At 42.0% G+C, this 12,507-nt stretch overlaps 1 protein-coding gene across 1 annotated transcript in view; it reads right to left on the reverse strand.

The window, feature by feature from the left end:
- ankfy1 (ankyrin repeat and FYVE domain containing 1) overlaps positions 1–12,507 on the reverse strand; it is a 14,243-nt gene continuing 1,736 nt past the window's right edge. Inside the window, exons 2-25 of the mRNA XM_053332359.1 lie at positions 12,133–12,340; positions 11,782–11,900; positions 11,172–11,307; positions 10,911–11,034; positions 10,123–10,272; positions 9,801–9,966; positions 9,291–9,495; positions 9,110–9,178; positions 8,492–8,694; positions 8,300–8,397; positions 7,539–7,740; positions 7,284–7,382; positions 6,997–7,150; positions 6,382–6,550; positions 4,500–4,618; positions 4,181–4,337; positions 3,829–4,029; positions 3,569–3,745; positions 3,306–3,453; positions 2,600–2,690; positions 2,264–2,388; positions 2,017–2,163; positions 1,772–1,862; positions 1–1,681 (exon numbers count right to left, since the gene is read on the reverse strand). Coding sequence (XP_053188334.1) covers positions 1,549–1,681; positions 1,772–1,862; positions 2,017–2,163; positions 2,264–2,388; positions 2,600–2,690; positions 3,306–3,453; positions 3,569–3,745; positions 3,829–4,029; positions 4,181–4,337; positions 4,500–4,618; positions 6,382–6,550; positions 6,997–7,150; positions 7,284–7,382; positions 7,539–7,740; positions 8,300–8,397; positions 8,492–8,694; positions 9,110–9,178; positions 9,291–9,495; positions 9,801–9,966; positions 10,123–10,272; positions 10,911–11,034; positions 11,172–11,307; positions 11,782–11,900; positions 12,133–12,340 — 3,491 coding nt within the window. The 3' untranslated portion in view covers positions 1–1,548. The remainder of the gene's footprint in view (positions 1,682–1,771; positions 1,863–2,016; positions 2,164–2,263; positions 2,389–2,599; positions 2,691–3,305; positions 3,454–3,568; positions 3,746–3,828; positions 4,030–4,180; positions 4,338–4,499; positions 4,619–6,381; positions 6,551–6,996; positions 7,151–7,283; positions 7,383–7,538; positions 7,741–8,299; positions 8,398–8,491; positions 8,695–9,109; positions 9,179–9,290; positions 9,496–9,800; positions 9,967–10,122; positions 10,273–10,910; positions 11,035–11,171; positions 11,308–11,781; positions 11,901–12,132; positions 12,341–12,507) is intronic.

The following is a 12,507-nucleotide window of genomic DNA, read 5'->3' on the forward strand; positions in this document are numbered from 1 at the left end:
AAAAGGATACACCAGGAAGAGACAGGCTAGATATCTGAGCATACAGATACAATACAATGTGCATAAAAGATTAAACAATGTGCATAAAAGATTAACAGAGGCAAGATTTAGGTTTGTCACAATGACAAGCACAAACTGCATTAAAGTACAAAACAGTTGTAGTGGTCAAAAATATCACACATTTATCTGTACAATTTAACAATACTTAAAGAGGCCCCATTACCTGGCCACCCCCCCACCCCCCCTCCTCCACATTCTCCCAAAAAAAATGATCAGACATGTCATGTGAACTTGTTAAAGTGCACCTGTTAGGCTTAGAAAATCAAGAAGTGTTACATGTGATGGGTCAAGACAACTTGACTTGAGGCAACATCGTGGGGGGTCTTAATGATCACAACTTCCTGCGAGGAGCTCGCAGCAGGTCAAAAATGGAATGTATTCGTTTGGTGACTGATTTTTTAAAAATACGATTCATGATTATGACAAAGACACGTAAAAAGGCTACAAATTATAATGACATGCATAGGCATAATAAGCATTTCTGTAACTGAGGAGGATTGTTGTGGGGATTTTTATTCCTCTGGTGATAGAATATGCTTTCTCAGGTCACATTGTCCAAAACTTGCCTTGTTAAAAAAGAAGCGAGCGTCTCCATTTCACGTGGCTGCTGCCCATAATGGATACATACACTATGTACCAGCTGTAGAGGAAAAACAGTTGTGCCATCTTTCACCTCTAATGGTGAAGTAATACAGTGTCAGTGTTATAATTCTGAATCTAACTGAATGGATTAGATCCCATTTGGATATGATGTTCATTTTAAAAAGTAGGTTGTGTTCCCTTTAAATCCTCCTCGTCTGTCCCACTTTATCCAGTAAGTACAGAATGGGGTTGACAGAAGAGTGAAAGATGAAATAGTACAGAGAACATGCTGACAGTTCTGTCCTTGCAGGTCCTGTGATTTCTGGGGGGTGATTTACAGTTACTCTGCTCTTGGTTGGCAGCAGCCTCTTCTATGAATACAAGTATTCATTTTTGTAGCATTGAATTAATTTTGTCTTTGGGCAGGTCACATAGCTTGAAGGCTGCCGATGGTGACATAACCCAACAAAGAAAAAAGTAAACAACCCACCCTCCTCCCTTCCAAAAAGGTGATTTGATAATTCCAATGTGTATCACTGATTTGACATGACCGTAGACAGCAGCTACCTGCGTGTGATAATAAGAGCTAATCATTACAAACATCAAGCTTGGGAAATTGATTGACAACTCAGTCCAGCCGTCACCGAGCTGGAGAGCTGCTACTATCCACTTCAACATACTTTGATCAAAAACAGAAACAAAACAAAAAAAGACAATGTTTCACTTTCTATTTGGAACGTCCCTCTAGACATGAATTGTTTTTTACTGGAATAGTATAAATGGTCCGTAAGTGTCGGGGAATCTCTCCGTTCGTATGTCCTGCTACTGATGTCCCTTCTCCTAGTATGCCAAGCTGGGCCCGGCATGGTCAGCGTTAGAGGGTGGAGGATATCCAGGCCACTGCAATTACGACACCCCACCCAGAGTTAGTACATCAAAGCAGATGTCACACACCCTCACCGGCTTGTTCAAGTCGAACTTGATGATGGGGATCTCCTTTATAGAGCACTTGTGGCACAACAGGCGCCCACAGTGGCGGCTGAAATGAACAGGAGGAGGAGGAGGAGAAGGGATTAATCACTTACTGAAATTAATTTAAAAAAAAATGTTTTAAAGCCACACTACTCACCAGTGATGTTTCCGTGTTGTAACACCAAACTTGGCAACACATTCGTAGCAGTTGGACCCATCACACCAAGGGGGCTCTTTGGACAGCATATCTAATCAAATGCAAAAAAAATAAATAAAAAATAAAAAATCCTTAATTAACTCGTTATCGACCCAAACATCACCAAGGCAGCCAAAAGTGTTGTAGCATATTTAATATATATAGTATTTAGTATATTTAATGTGGTGCTGAATGTGAAAGCTTACCTAGAAGGCGGAAGAGCAACTGTTTAGTTGCAACTTGGTAGTTGAAAATGTTAATGCCCTGATTATTATTGATGCCCAGTCGAGCCCCAGCCCTCACAATGGCACGGCACAGGTTTGCGTTTCCTTTCATGTAGGCCAGGAGCAGAACTGTGATAAAACACAAACAGGTCACCACCATCATATCACAAGTGTACTGCCAGAATGTATATACTGTTAACTGCAGTTATAATGAGGCAAGATGCAGTACCTGTGTTCCCTTCATTATCTGGTTTGTCCAGAGGGTATTCAGGCATACACTCCAGGAACAACTCAAAAATGGCAGCGGCGTTCTCTTTCCCGTAATGCCCCAGTACGTGCATTGGTGACTGACCCCTAAAAAAAGACATAATTATATGAAAAACAAGCTGGTGAGTCAACATTAGTCTACATAGTTATTTGTTATATTCTAACATGTTTAATTGTTACATTCATGTTTGAAAATATTCTATTTTTCTACATTCGATCATGTTAATGTTCCTGCTGCAATGACCTAATTTCCCAAAAGTCTTTTTGATGTGGAAGACTTTGAAGGAGCAGAGTTTACCTGAGATTGAAGGCCTCTGCATCAATGTTGGACTCTGTGAGAAGGGTTCTGACATTATTAAGGCGGCCCTGCATCACAGCCAGGTGCAAAGCTGAGGAGACAAGGATAAAATGATGCAACATGGTGGTAATAATAAACTGTTAACTATATAGAACTGAAAGCAAAATCTGCTGTAAACTCATCCATGTAAAACAACAATTAATAAAAAAACATTATGTTATGAAACATTTTAGTTAAATTACAACAATAACTAGGTTATTAATACAGCTAGACATCTGTGGTGTAAATGTAACATCCGCAGGAAGGAGCATCCGCCTCTGACAGTTGTGCAAATCACTGATGTTTGCATGGTCAGCCGTAACAGTGCTGTAATGCTAACACATCACTGGGTCTCTTGTTGAGTCACTGCTTTAATATATGACAGCTGTTATCTGGAACAAATGACACTCTGAACCTAACGGACATGAGTTTCACTTCTTCTAACCACTGATGACATAGAGGCAACCCTCTCTATGATGAGATGAGTATGGACTGATAATTGTTCTTTTTCTAAAGAACAGTGAGAGGTGAGAGAGACTGAAACACAGACCAGCCTCTCAGCTGATTGATAATATGATATTTGTTCAGATTGGTAATTTGTTTAATGGAAGAATCGCGGATTACAAATACAAGAAAAGGCTTCATGATACAGATTTTAGAAAGGTACCATTATTTCCGTTCTCATCCTCAGCAGCGAAGTCGACTCCATTCTCCAACAAAACAGAACAAATAGTGGCCAGGTCCTGCTGGGCAGCCAAATGTAGGGCTGTCTGTCTATGTTTGGTCAGCTCGTTGACTTTGGCACCGGCAAGCAGCTGCGGACAGAAAAATATAAAATAAAAACAATATCAACTGCACTGCTCTTTTAATTTAACTTAAATTGGCTGGAATGGTAAATGCAGAGAATTAAAGAAAAAAAAAGGTTATTACCAGGTTGCGGACAATGATCTCAGACCCAGCCTGCACAGCCAGGTGAAGGGGGGTGAGTTTGGCTGCGTCCTGAACCCTGGAGTTAACATTAGCTTGGACGCTGATGAGAAACAAAACGCTTTCAATATCCGAATTTTGAACAGCAACGTGGAGAAAATTGCGCCCTTTGTTGTCGACCTAAACAAAAAAAGAAGTTTAAAGTGAGGAGAGGCCACACATGAAGAGATGCAGACAAACTGGTTAATTCATATCTGTGCTACCTGTTCAGCAGCACCTGGCTCCCTCTTGAGGATAGCCTCTGCTGCCTTATTGTTCTTGTGTGTCATGGCACAGGCGAAGGGTGTCATTCCTTGACGGTCGCGGATGTTAAGACGAATATCCGGATGGGAAATGAGGAGCTGTATAATGACGTTGTGCTGATTGCTAATGGAAGGGTGGATGGGAGCTCTGCCCTCTGCATCCTGGTAGAAGGTGACAAACGCCAGAGAAAAAAAGTGTTAAAATGCAACACATTACGACTCATTTATTAATCTTTCATTAGCTGTATGCTTAAGTAAAAAGAAAACAAATGTGCAAGCAAGATCAGACGAAAATGGCTGTGATGGGACTGACCTGTGTATTAACATTGGCTCCAAACTCCAGAAGGCACTGCACCACCTCCTCCAATCCCCAGCTGCTTGCCAGGTGGAGGGGTGTTTGTCCATCTCGGGCTTCTTCGTCTCCCTCACCGTTAGGGCCTGGCTGTCTGGGGCTGTTCACGTCACAACCGCTGCACAGACACGAGACACAGAGAGTGAGTCAAAACAGCTTAAAAATTGGACGTCGTCGGCACATGTTGTTTTACATAAGGAGTTTGCTCATATGCAAAAGAGTGCCAGCGTAGGAAAATATGTGTATCCCAAACCCCTGATGAGAAGGAAAGCTGACACACCTGCGGATGAGGAAGCAAGCGGTGACCTCATTGTTTTCATCAACAGCTCTGTGCAGGAGGGTCTGCTGGCAGCCGGACGGGCCTGTGTTCCAACAAGTTGCATCACAGCCATGGCGGACCTAAGTGGGACAAATGGGGGTCAAGGTCAAAATGCAAGACAATATTATTGATTGACAGGGCAGAAATCTGTAAAGAGTAACTACAATGAATCGCTTTACACTGTACACATAACCATACAGGTCTCTGTTGGCATATGATGTTAATACAGGTGATTTTCCAGTGATACACATTGTGTTTAAAAACTACTTTTTTCCTCAAAATTTCCTTTATTTCTGTCTGCTCCGATTTTAAAAATTCAGTTCAGCTGGACCAACAAACAATAAAACGGGCAACACCCATTTTCTAAAAGCAGAAACCTCAAAATAAATGTGATAAGAGATAACACAGCGGTGACATTTTGTGCTACCCGGAGAACCATGGTTAGGCAAATCACCATAAGATGTATTTATTTACTGAGGTAGAACACAGAGCACGTGGTACTATTGATAACCAGCTGTGCTATATTCAGAGCTTTACAAAACATTCAGGGCTGACAACAGTATGACAGTATGATGATAAACAGCCGCAACAGCTACATACAGACCCTACAGACACTGGAGAGCCTCTCAGCCTCTCTGAGCCGCTAGCTCAGATACAACACAGGCTTGTTTACAAAGGGCAGTGAATAGACAGGCACTGAGAGTCTGACAGTGACGTGGCTGGTTAGCTCTGACTACCAGCTCTACATCACTGTTCCTGCCAGTCATCCTTTGCAGTCCTCTGCTGCATTTTTAAAAATATGGTGGGATGAACAGAGCAGAATTTGGGTGTGTAGTTACTCTTTAAGACATATACACAGTTTATAATCAGGCTATTGGTGTGAATTTTGGGGGTTTGTGCAGCTGTTTGGTATGTACAATAACTGTGTTTTCACTCCTTTTCTATGTCTAATCACAGATGACAGACATGAAGCTGTGCAAGATGTCAGATGTTATGTTATATTGACATAGAAACATCTCTACTGTTTCAATTTACTCAACTGTAATTTCATTTTCCCCATTAGGCCTGTCACAATTACTACTTTTGTTGGACGATATATTGTCTCAAAAATAATCACGACAAACGATATTATTGTCATTTAAAAGATCATTTTATACCACTGATATAATGATAATATAGTAGCATAATAATGCAAGGGAGACAGGGGATAGGATTGGAGAGTGGGCGCTATGATTCTGTAAAAACACAGTCTGCCATTATGGGCCAGGACAGCTTTAATTCCATATAAGTGGCACTGCACCCTTCTGCAGTCTCCACTCACGACGTCACAGTGACAATGGAGGCAACTACTCGCTTAGCCAATGTGACATGAATTGCCTCTTAGCTGCTAATGTGAAGTGTGGCAAAATTGAGGTAACAAAAATAATCAGGGTCATGTCCATGTATCATAGGATAAGTCCATATATAGACATGATGATGTTGATAATTACATTATTGTACGTTGAGTCCATAACGTAATTATTGTGACAGGCCTATTTCCTGTTTGGACAAAGTATTCCTGCCATTAAAAGTCCTTACAAATGTAATTTTAATGCTGCAATTTCCCTTTCGACTTAATAAAGTACTCTATCAATATAAAAGCGCTTAGAATTGCAGAGGATTCCAGGGACAACTGCTGCCAACAAGATAACCACACGTATCTCACCCTTAGCTGACATCTCATTAAGGTTTCATTTAACTCGAGTACGGTTTCATGGTGGTTCACAACAGGCAGTAAAAGCAATGAGAAACGAGGATGGAACTATGATCTCTAAATTGGCTGCAGTGCATGCAATTGTCTCACCAGCGTGGACGCGATATCTTCCAGGCCGTTCTCCAGAGCCAGCCACAGAGGAGGGTCCCCTTTGTCATCCACCACAGACATGTCAGCTCCTCGTGTGCAAATGGCATCCACCACCAGGGGCAGCTGGTTACTGATGGCCAACTGTAGTGCCGTTTGTCCCTCCTGGGTCCTGGTAGCAGAGAGAAAGAAAATGCAGGCATAAGATACAGAATAAGTACTAATCAGTATATGTATCAGTTGTTGGCAGGTTAAAATCATACCCTAAGATTGTGTCACATTAAAGACCCTTAATTGTAACATTATCAGAGACAGTGTATGTCCTCTAAAATAATGGCACATTACTCATGCATCAATCCAGTGCAGCAGTTTTATGTTTCAATTACAGTGTCACTGTATCTGCTTCAAACAAAAGATAGAGGCACAAGGCTCCATGGCTAAGCAGCAATAACTTCAATGTCGGTGTTAATATCACTTTGTGTCTGGCCAGAGACTTTTGTTGCACATCATTCCCCATCTCTCTGCTCTCATATTTCCTGACAATATCTCTACTGTCTGTTGACTAATAAAAGCAACAAACAAAATACACTCATAGCTGCAGCATAACCCAGGCGTTACCTGACATTGATGTCTGCCTGGTGTTCAAGCAGGAAGAGAGCACTCTTGCTGTCCTGTCTTAGGATGGCCATGTGAAGCAGAGTTTGTCCATTGGACATAGTGTCATTGATAGAAGCCCCTGAGCCTAGCAGCTGAGCCGCTATGGTGTGCATTCCTGACAGGAACAGAATATACATGGTAAGATCACATACACAGACAAGCAACAAGACTATGCCCTCCAGTGATTGTTTTGATAATGCACAAACAACTGGATTACATCTTTCCCATGAACATGTACTGCTGTGTACCTGTCCAGAGGGCCAAGCCTAGCACTGTCTGGTCCATGGAGTCTTTGAGGCCGAAGTCTGGAATGATCTGGAAGTTGTTGGTTGCATGAAGTGCATTTGCTGAAATAGAGTCAACCACATAGATATAAGTAGACACATTTCAGGACATGTGAAGACAGTTATAACATGGTGAGGTCAAGCAGACGTCAATTAACACACCTGCCATTTGTTTGCAATTCAGTTACAGGTATTCAAATGTATAAAACACGCGCTGACCTTTTTGCTCGAGGATGACAGAGACCACGTCTGGGTGGTTGTGAGCAATAGCCATGTGGAGGGGGGTCTGCAAGGCCACATCAAGGGTGTCGTCAGAGAGAGACTTCTGGGTCTGCAGGTTGGGGTTGGCGCCCTGCTGGAGCAGCTCTGCTGTGAGGCTCGCCAGGCCACAGCGACATGCTGTGTGAAGCGGGCTCTCACCCTGGAAGAAGGTAAAGGGATAAATAACATCTTTTATTTGTAACTAAGAATTTCATCTTCATCTGAAGTTATTAAGCTCATTTCTTTTAAGGCAGATATCAAAATGCTGGCTACCTAATGAATGCCAATTTATGACTAAAAAAACTGATGTGTATAATCACATATTCTAATTTACACAATGAATACAATCTAATTTTGTCTCTTGAACCCATGAATAAAATAAGGAGGATGGAGAACAAAGCTGGATTTGTCATTTTCTCCAGGTGGTACAATTTTGATTAAACTCAGAAAGGTTGATGCATTTTGTCACTGTGATCTGACCTTTACTACAGTGGCCTCAGCACAATCACTGTTTTTTTCCAAACTGTTAAAAAGGACAAACTACCTGGTCTGTTTTTATTTGGAAGCCTCACACTACTAATTGGTCCACTGAATACCCACACATACTATTATTGTTTTAGGTAATGACTAGTAACTAGCACAAATCTCACCTGTGAAATATTAATCAAACCTATGGCATGTTATGTTGCTATAACGTCTTATGTAACTGTCATACATACCCATTTGTTGATATGGTTGACCTTTGCCCCGTGTGTGGCTAGGAACAGAGCAGCTGCCTCATTGCCTGCCCGTGCTGCTCTCTGCATGAGGCAATTTTCTACAGGAGATAAAAATGAAAGGAGATGAAGATAAAAATGGCAATTAAAAAAAGACACCGTACCATTCAGCACAGTGAAGTTAACACACAGCACCTGTAGTGGAGTCAGGTGCATCAGGGTTGCTTCCTCTCTGGATAAGCTGGGCTGCAAAGCTGTTCTCATCGAATGAGGTGCCATTCACCACTGGAGCATCATCCTCAAACGGGTTTACTGAGTTGTCTGAAGACACAGTGATGTACTGCAGGGCCAGCCACAGAGCTGTGCTGCCCTCATGGTCTTTAAGTTCCAGGTCAAGCCTGACAAGATGGGACAGATTACATGCAGGATTATCATTAGAGTTTTACTACTTACACATTATGTGTTCTGAAATATTGGTGCCTTCAAATAATGTGTCCAATAGAAATTTGGAAATTAAAATTGCCTGATGATGGCTTTAAGTTCACAGGTTCTGGTGTATACTGATGTACTTAAAATGACTCAGCCTTTGACACTAGGTTACATTTGCCATTTGTTCATATTGAATTAAAAAAACATAAATTCAATATAAATTCAATAGGAAATAAGAAGGGATCATACATTGTGCATTTTAGACAATTACTGAGCTATGGTGATCTTATGACTTCATATAATTGAAGACCAGACACGCTGTGTGTGACTTTCTATATCAGAAACAAACTCACTAATTCCATTAAAAGGCAGAACAAAACTCACTGTTTGCACTGTAGTAGCTGGTTGAACACCGGCTCATTTCCTGAAGCCACAGCTTCATGCAATGGAGTTCTAAAAAAAAAAAAAAAAAAGACAAAAGACAACATATATTTTAAAAAAGCCCGCCTTCGACCACCTTTGCAAATCTCATGAAAGTCCATTAACCAAGAGTCACATGACCTACCTGCCCTTGCTGTTCTGCATGTTGGGGTTGGCTCCGGTTTTGAGCAGAGCCTCTGCGATCTGTGCCATGCCGCTCATCACCTCCACCGAGTGTTTCTTTGGGCTGAAAGAACAGACAAGGTGCAGTGGGGTTTCCACCGCTCCAACTGTCGCTGCGTTCACCTGAGCCGAGTGGCGAATCAGGAAGATGGAGGCAAATTCATCGCCTGGAAGGAGAGGAAGAAGAAAAAAAACAGTAATTAAAAGAGAGAAAGTTAATCTAGTGGATTTGCTGTTTTCATGCATGAACTTGAAAAATCTGTTATGGACACATCAACCAAGTCTGGACAAGACACAAGCTTGAAAATGGGTAAAGTTTGATTTGATGAAGTTTATATCTTGGCTGATGTATTTCTAAGTGAAGACCCTTGACAACTTGGGCACCCGTATATTTTTTTGGAAACACACAGGAAACAAGATACATATAAACACATGGGTGAGAAAGAGCTTTACTGGAGAAGTGACCACACACCTCTTTGGATAGCCTTATGCAGAAGACTCCAACCACTCTGGTCCACCATGTCCACGTCAGCTTTGTTGTTGACCAGAGTGGTGGCGATGCTTTCCAGTTTTCGAGAGAGGGCCAGGTCTAGTGCCAGATCACCATTGTTGTCCAGTTCATTCAGCTTGGCAGGTAACTAAAACCGAGATATATCATCAAAAACAACATGTTAAACCTGTTTATCGCATAATGACAAATGTTTATTCTACCCTGCTGGTTACACTGTGACAAATGGGTGGGAGAAACACTAGTTAGTAAGCAGTTATTGAAAGGATATCTGTGGGGAACTGACCTGTGAGTCCATCTCAATGAGATAGAGAAAGACCACATCTTCTCTTTCGACTTTGATGGCTTTGTGGAGAGGATACTCTGTTTTAGACTTGATCATCTTGTAGAGAAGTTGGGCGCTCATAGTGCTGAAGTCTTCTTTCCTCAGATCATCCTAATAAAAAGAGGGGTCAATGAACCACAACGCACTGTCAGTGTTAAATATTACAACAAGACAAGAGTCACCTATTTTCTAAAGATAGAAGCTGCGATATAATTCTGTATATATAAACAGACATGAGGGAGAGAGAGAGAGAGAATTCCTCTCTTTTGTGAGAAATGATAACAGTAGAAAAAAAGAGACTGAGGTGTGAAAAGCTACTGCCAGTTAACAGCCATTTTGTTACTCTGAGTCATAAAAGACAACCTTGACAAGTGTCGAGCTGTGGCCGGTCTGGATTTATTGTGTCGTAAATGATGAGATGACACATTTTTGATGTGACAAAAAGGCAGTACATGTGAGGAGATTAACCCGCAGAGAAACACAAGGTAAGGTTAAAAAGAGTCGTTGGTGGGTTCAAAGGTGGCATACTTGTGAAACAAAGACATTTTGATCGCATAATCCACACAGCTGCTAGCAGGAAGCAATCTGATAATAAGGTTTGGTGACGCAACAATTTCCACGCCGGCAGCTCTGTGAATACGTCAGTGAAAAACAATCTCAACTGTTCATCCATCCTTCACACCTATGCCTAAGCACACTCTGTAAGTTGGCCAGTTGGCCACACACAAACATTATCTGAAGGTACTCACCCAGTGACTGGCTATGATCTCCCCACAGTAGTTCATCAGGGTTGTAGCATTTAGCTCCTCAGCTGTTTGGTAGAAGCGAATGCAATTCCTGACATTCACTGAGGACATCACGCCTTTTTCACACCTGTCCCAGAGAAGAAAGGAAATGTATTTTCAGACCATTACGCTGCCACATATGTCACACTATAAAATGTGATGCAGTGGCTAGCAACAGTTTAAGCCTGTAAAGCAAAACTGAGCATGTGTATGACTGGTCCTGACCTCTCTCGGAGAAGCTGGAGCTGGAATCGGTTGGCCAGCTTCATCAAGTCAATAAGAAAGGCGTCGTCCTGACTAAGTTCCAACTCGTCGGTGTATGCCCAGCGCAACATCGCCATAGCAACCTCAGGCTTGCAATCTGGAAATGCATCGTGTCACACAGTCAGGAATTAACAAAGTGATTAATTACAAAGCTGCAAGATTACTGAGGATAAATTGTTTTCAGTCTAAAACAATCAAATTAAAGATGACAAGCAAAATGACATCCATTTACTGCTTTATTTTGATAAACTAGGATACTCTCTATGAAAACACTTGTTTAAAGCTACATTCACATTTCTGGAGCAGTCATTTGCTCACATTCACATGAACACAAACACTACTGATTCCCTTACTGCAAAATCTGCATGGAGGCCAAAACCTACCCTGAGCTGAACTGTGTCCAATGTTGGACTTTGACAGTCTGCACAATTCACTCCAAAATAAATATTCAGTTGTCATCTATTAACTGTTAAGTGTGTTGACTGAGACAGGGGTGAGTGGATAATACTGGATTTTCACTATGATTTTAGCTATTACATTGACACAGTGATGTCATGACAAGGTTGCGCACCAGATAGGTCCAGTTCAGAGGTGGAGGCCAAGTTGGCCAGACTCCAGACATCACTACGAGCAGCCAACACAAACTTATGGGCACGGAGCTTCTCCCCTGCGACGTTCACATTCAGATCACTGCAAAACCAACACAGTCATCACTGAGAGACCAAGTAGATATTATAAATATTCTAGTCCTTCAAAAACATCTATGTTGCCAAGAACACTCAGCAAATGTAGCAGCATAGACCGGCTCTAACATCAACAGACACCAGAGCAGAAATAACAGAATAACATTAGCAGGACTGGTGGATCTGCTAAATCTCAAATAAAACATGTACTTATTCGTTACAGCAATAGTGATCCTCACCTGTACTGCTCCTGCTGATAGAGGTCAGCCACGATGTCCAGCAGACGGCTGATGAAGGTGTCTGCAGCTGCGGGGCTGGGGGCACCCTGGCTCGAGGTTTGAGCAGCGAGCACGGCACAGCGCCTCTCTGTGTCGGCCAGCTTCTGCTGCATCTTCACATACTCTTGCCTGAGCAGGGCCAGGTGCTTCTGCAGCTTGGCCACCTCCTCTGTCCCATATCAAGGTAAAGAAGACAGACGGGAGGACAAAACAAGACGCAAGATTAAAAACAAGTAGGTTAGAGAGGTCTATTTATGAACACAGGTTAGAACTGGACTATCCGAAGCACTTTTCCTGTTTCCTGTGTTTGGGATTTATTTTACATTTATTTCCACC

The sequence above is a fragment of the Scomber japonicus genome, chromosome 13, assembly GCF_027409825.1.
Source record: "Scomber japonicus isolate fScoJap1 chromosome 13, fScoJap1.pri, whole genome shotgun sequence".
Taxonomy (NCBI): domain Eukaryota; kingdom Metazoa; phylum Chordata; class Actinopteri; order Scombriformes; family Scombridae; genus Scomber; species Scomber japonicus.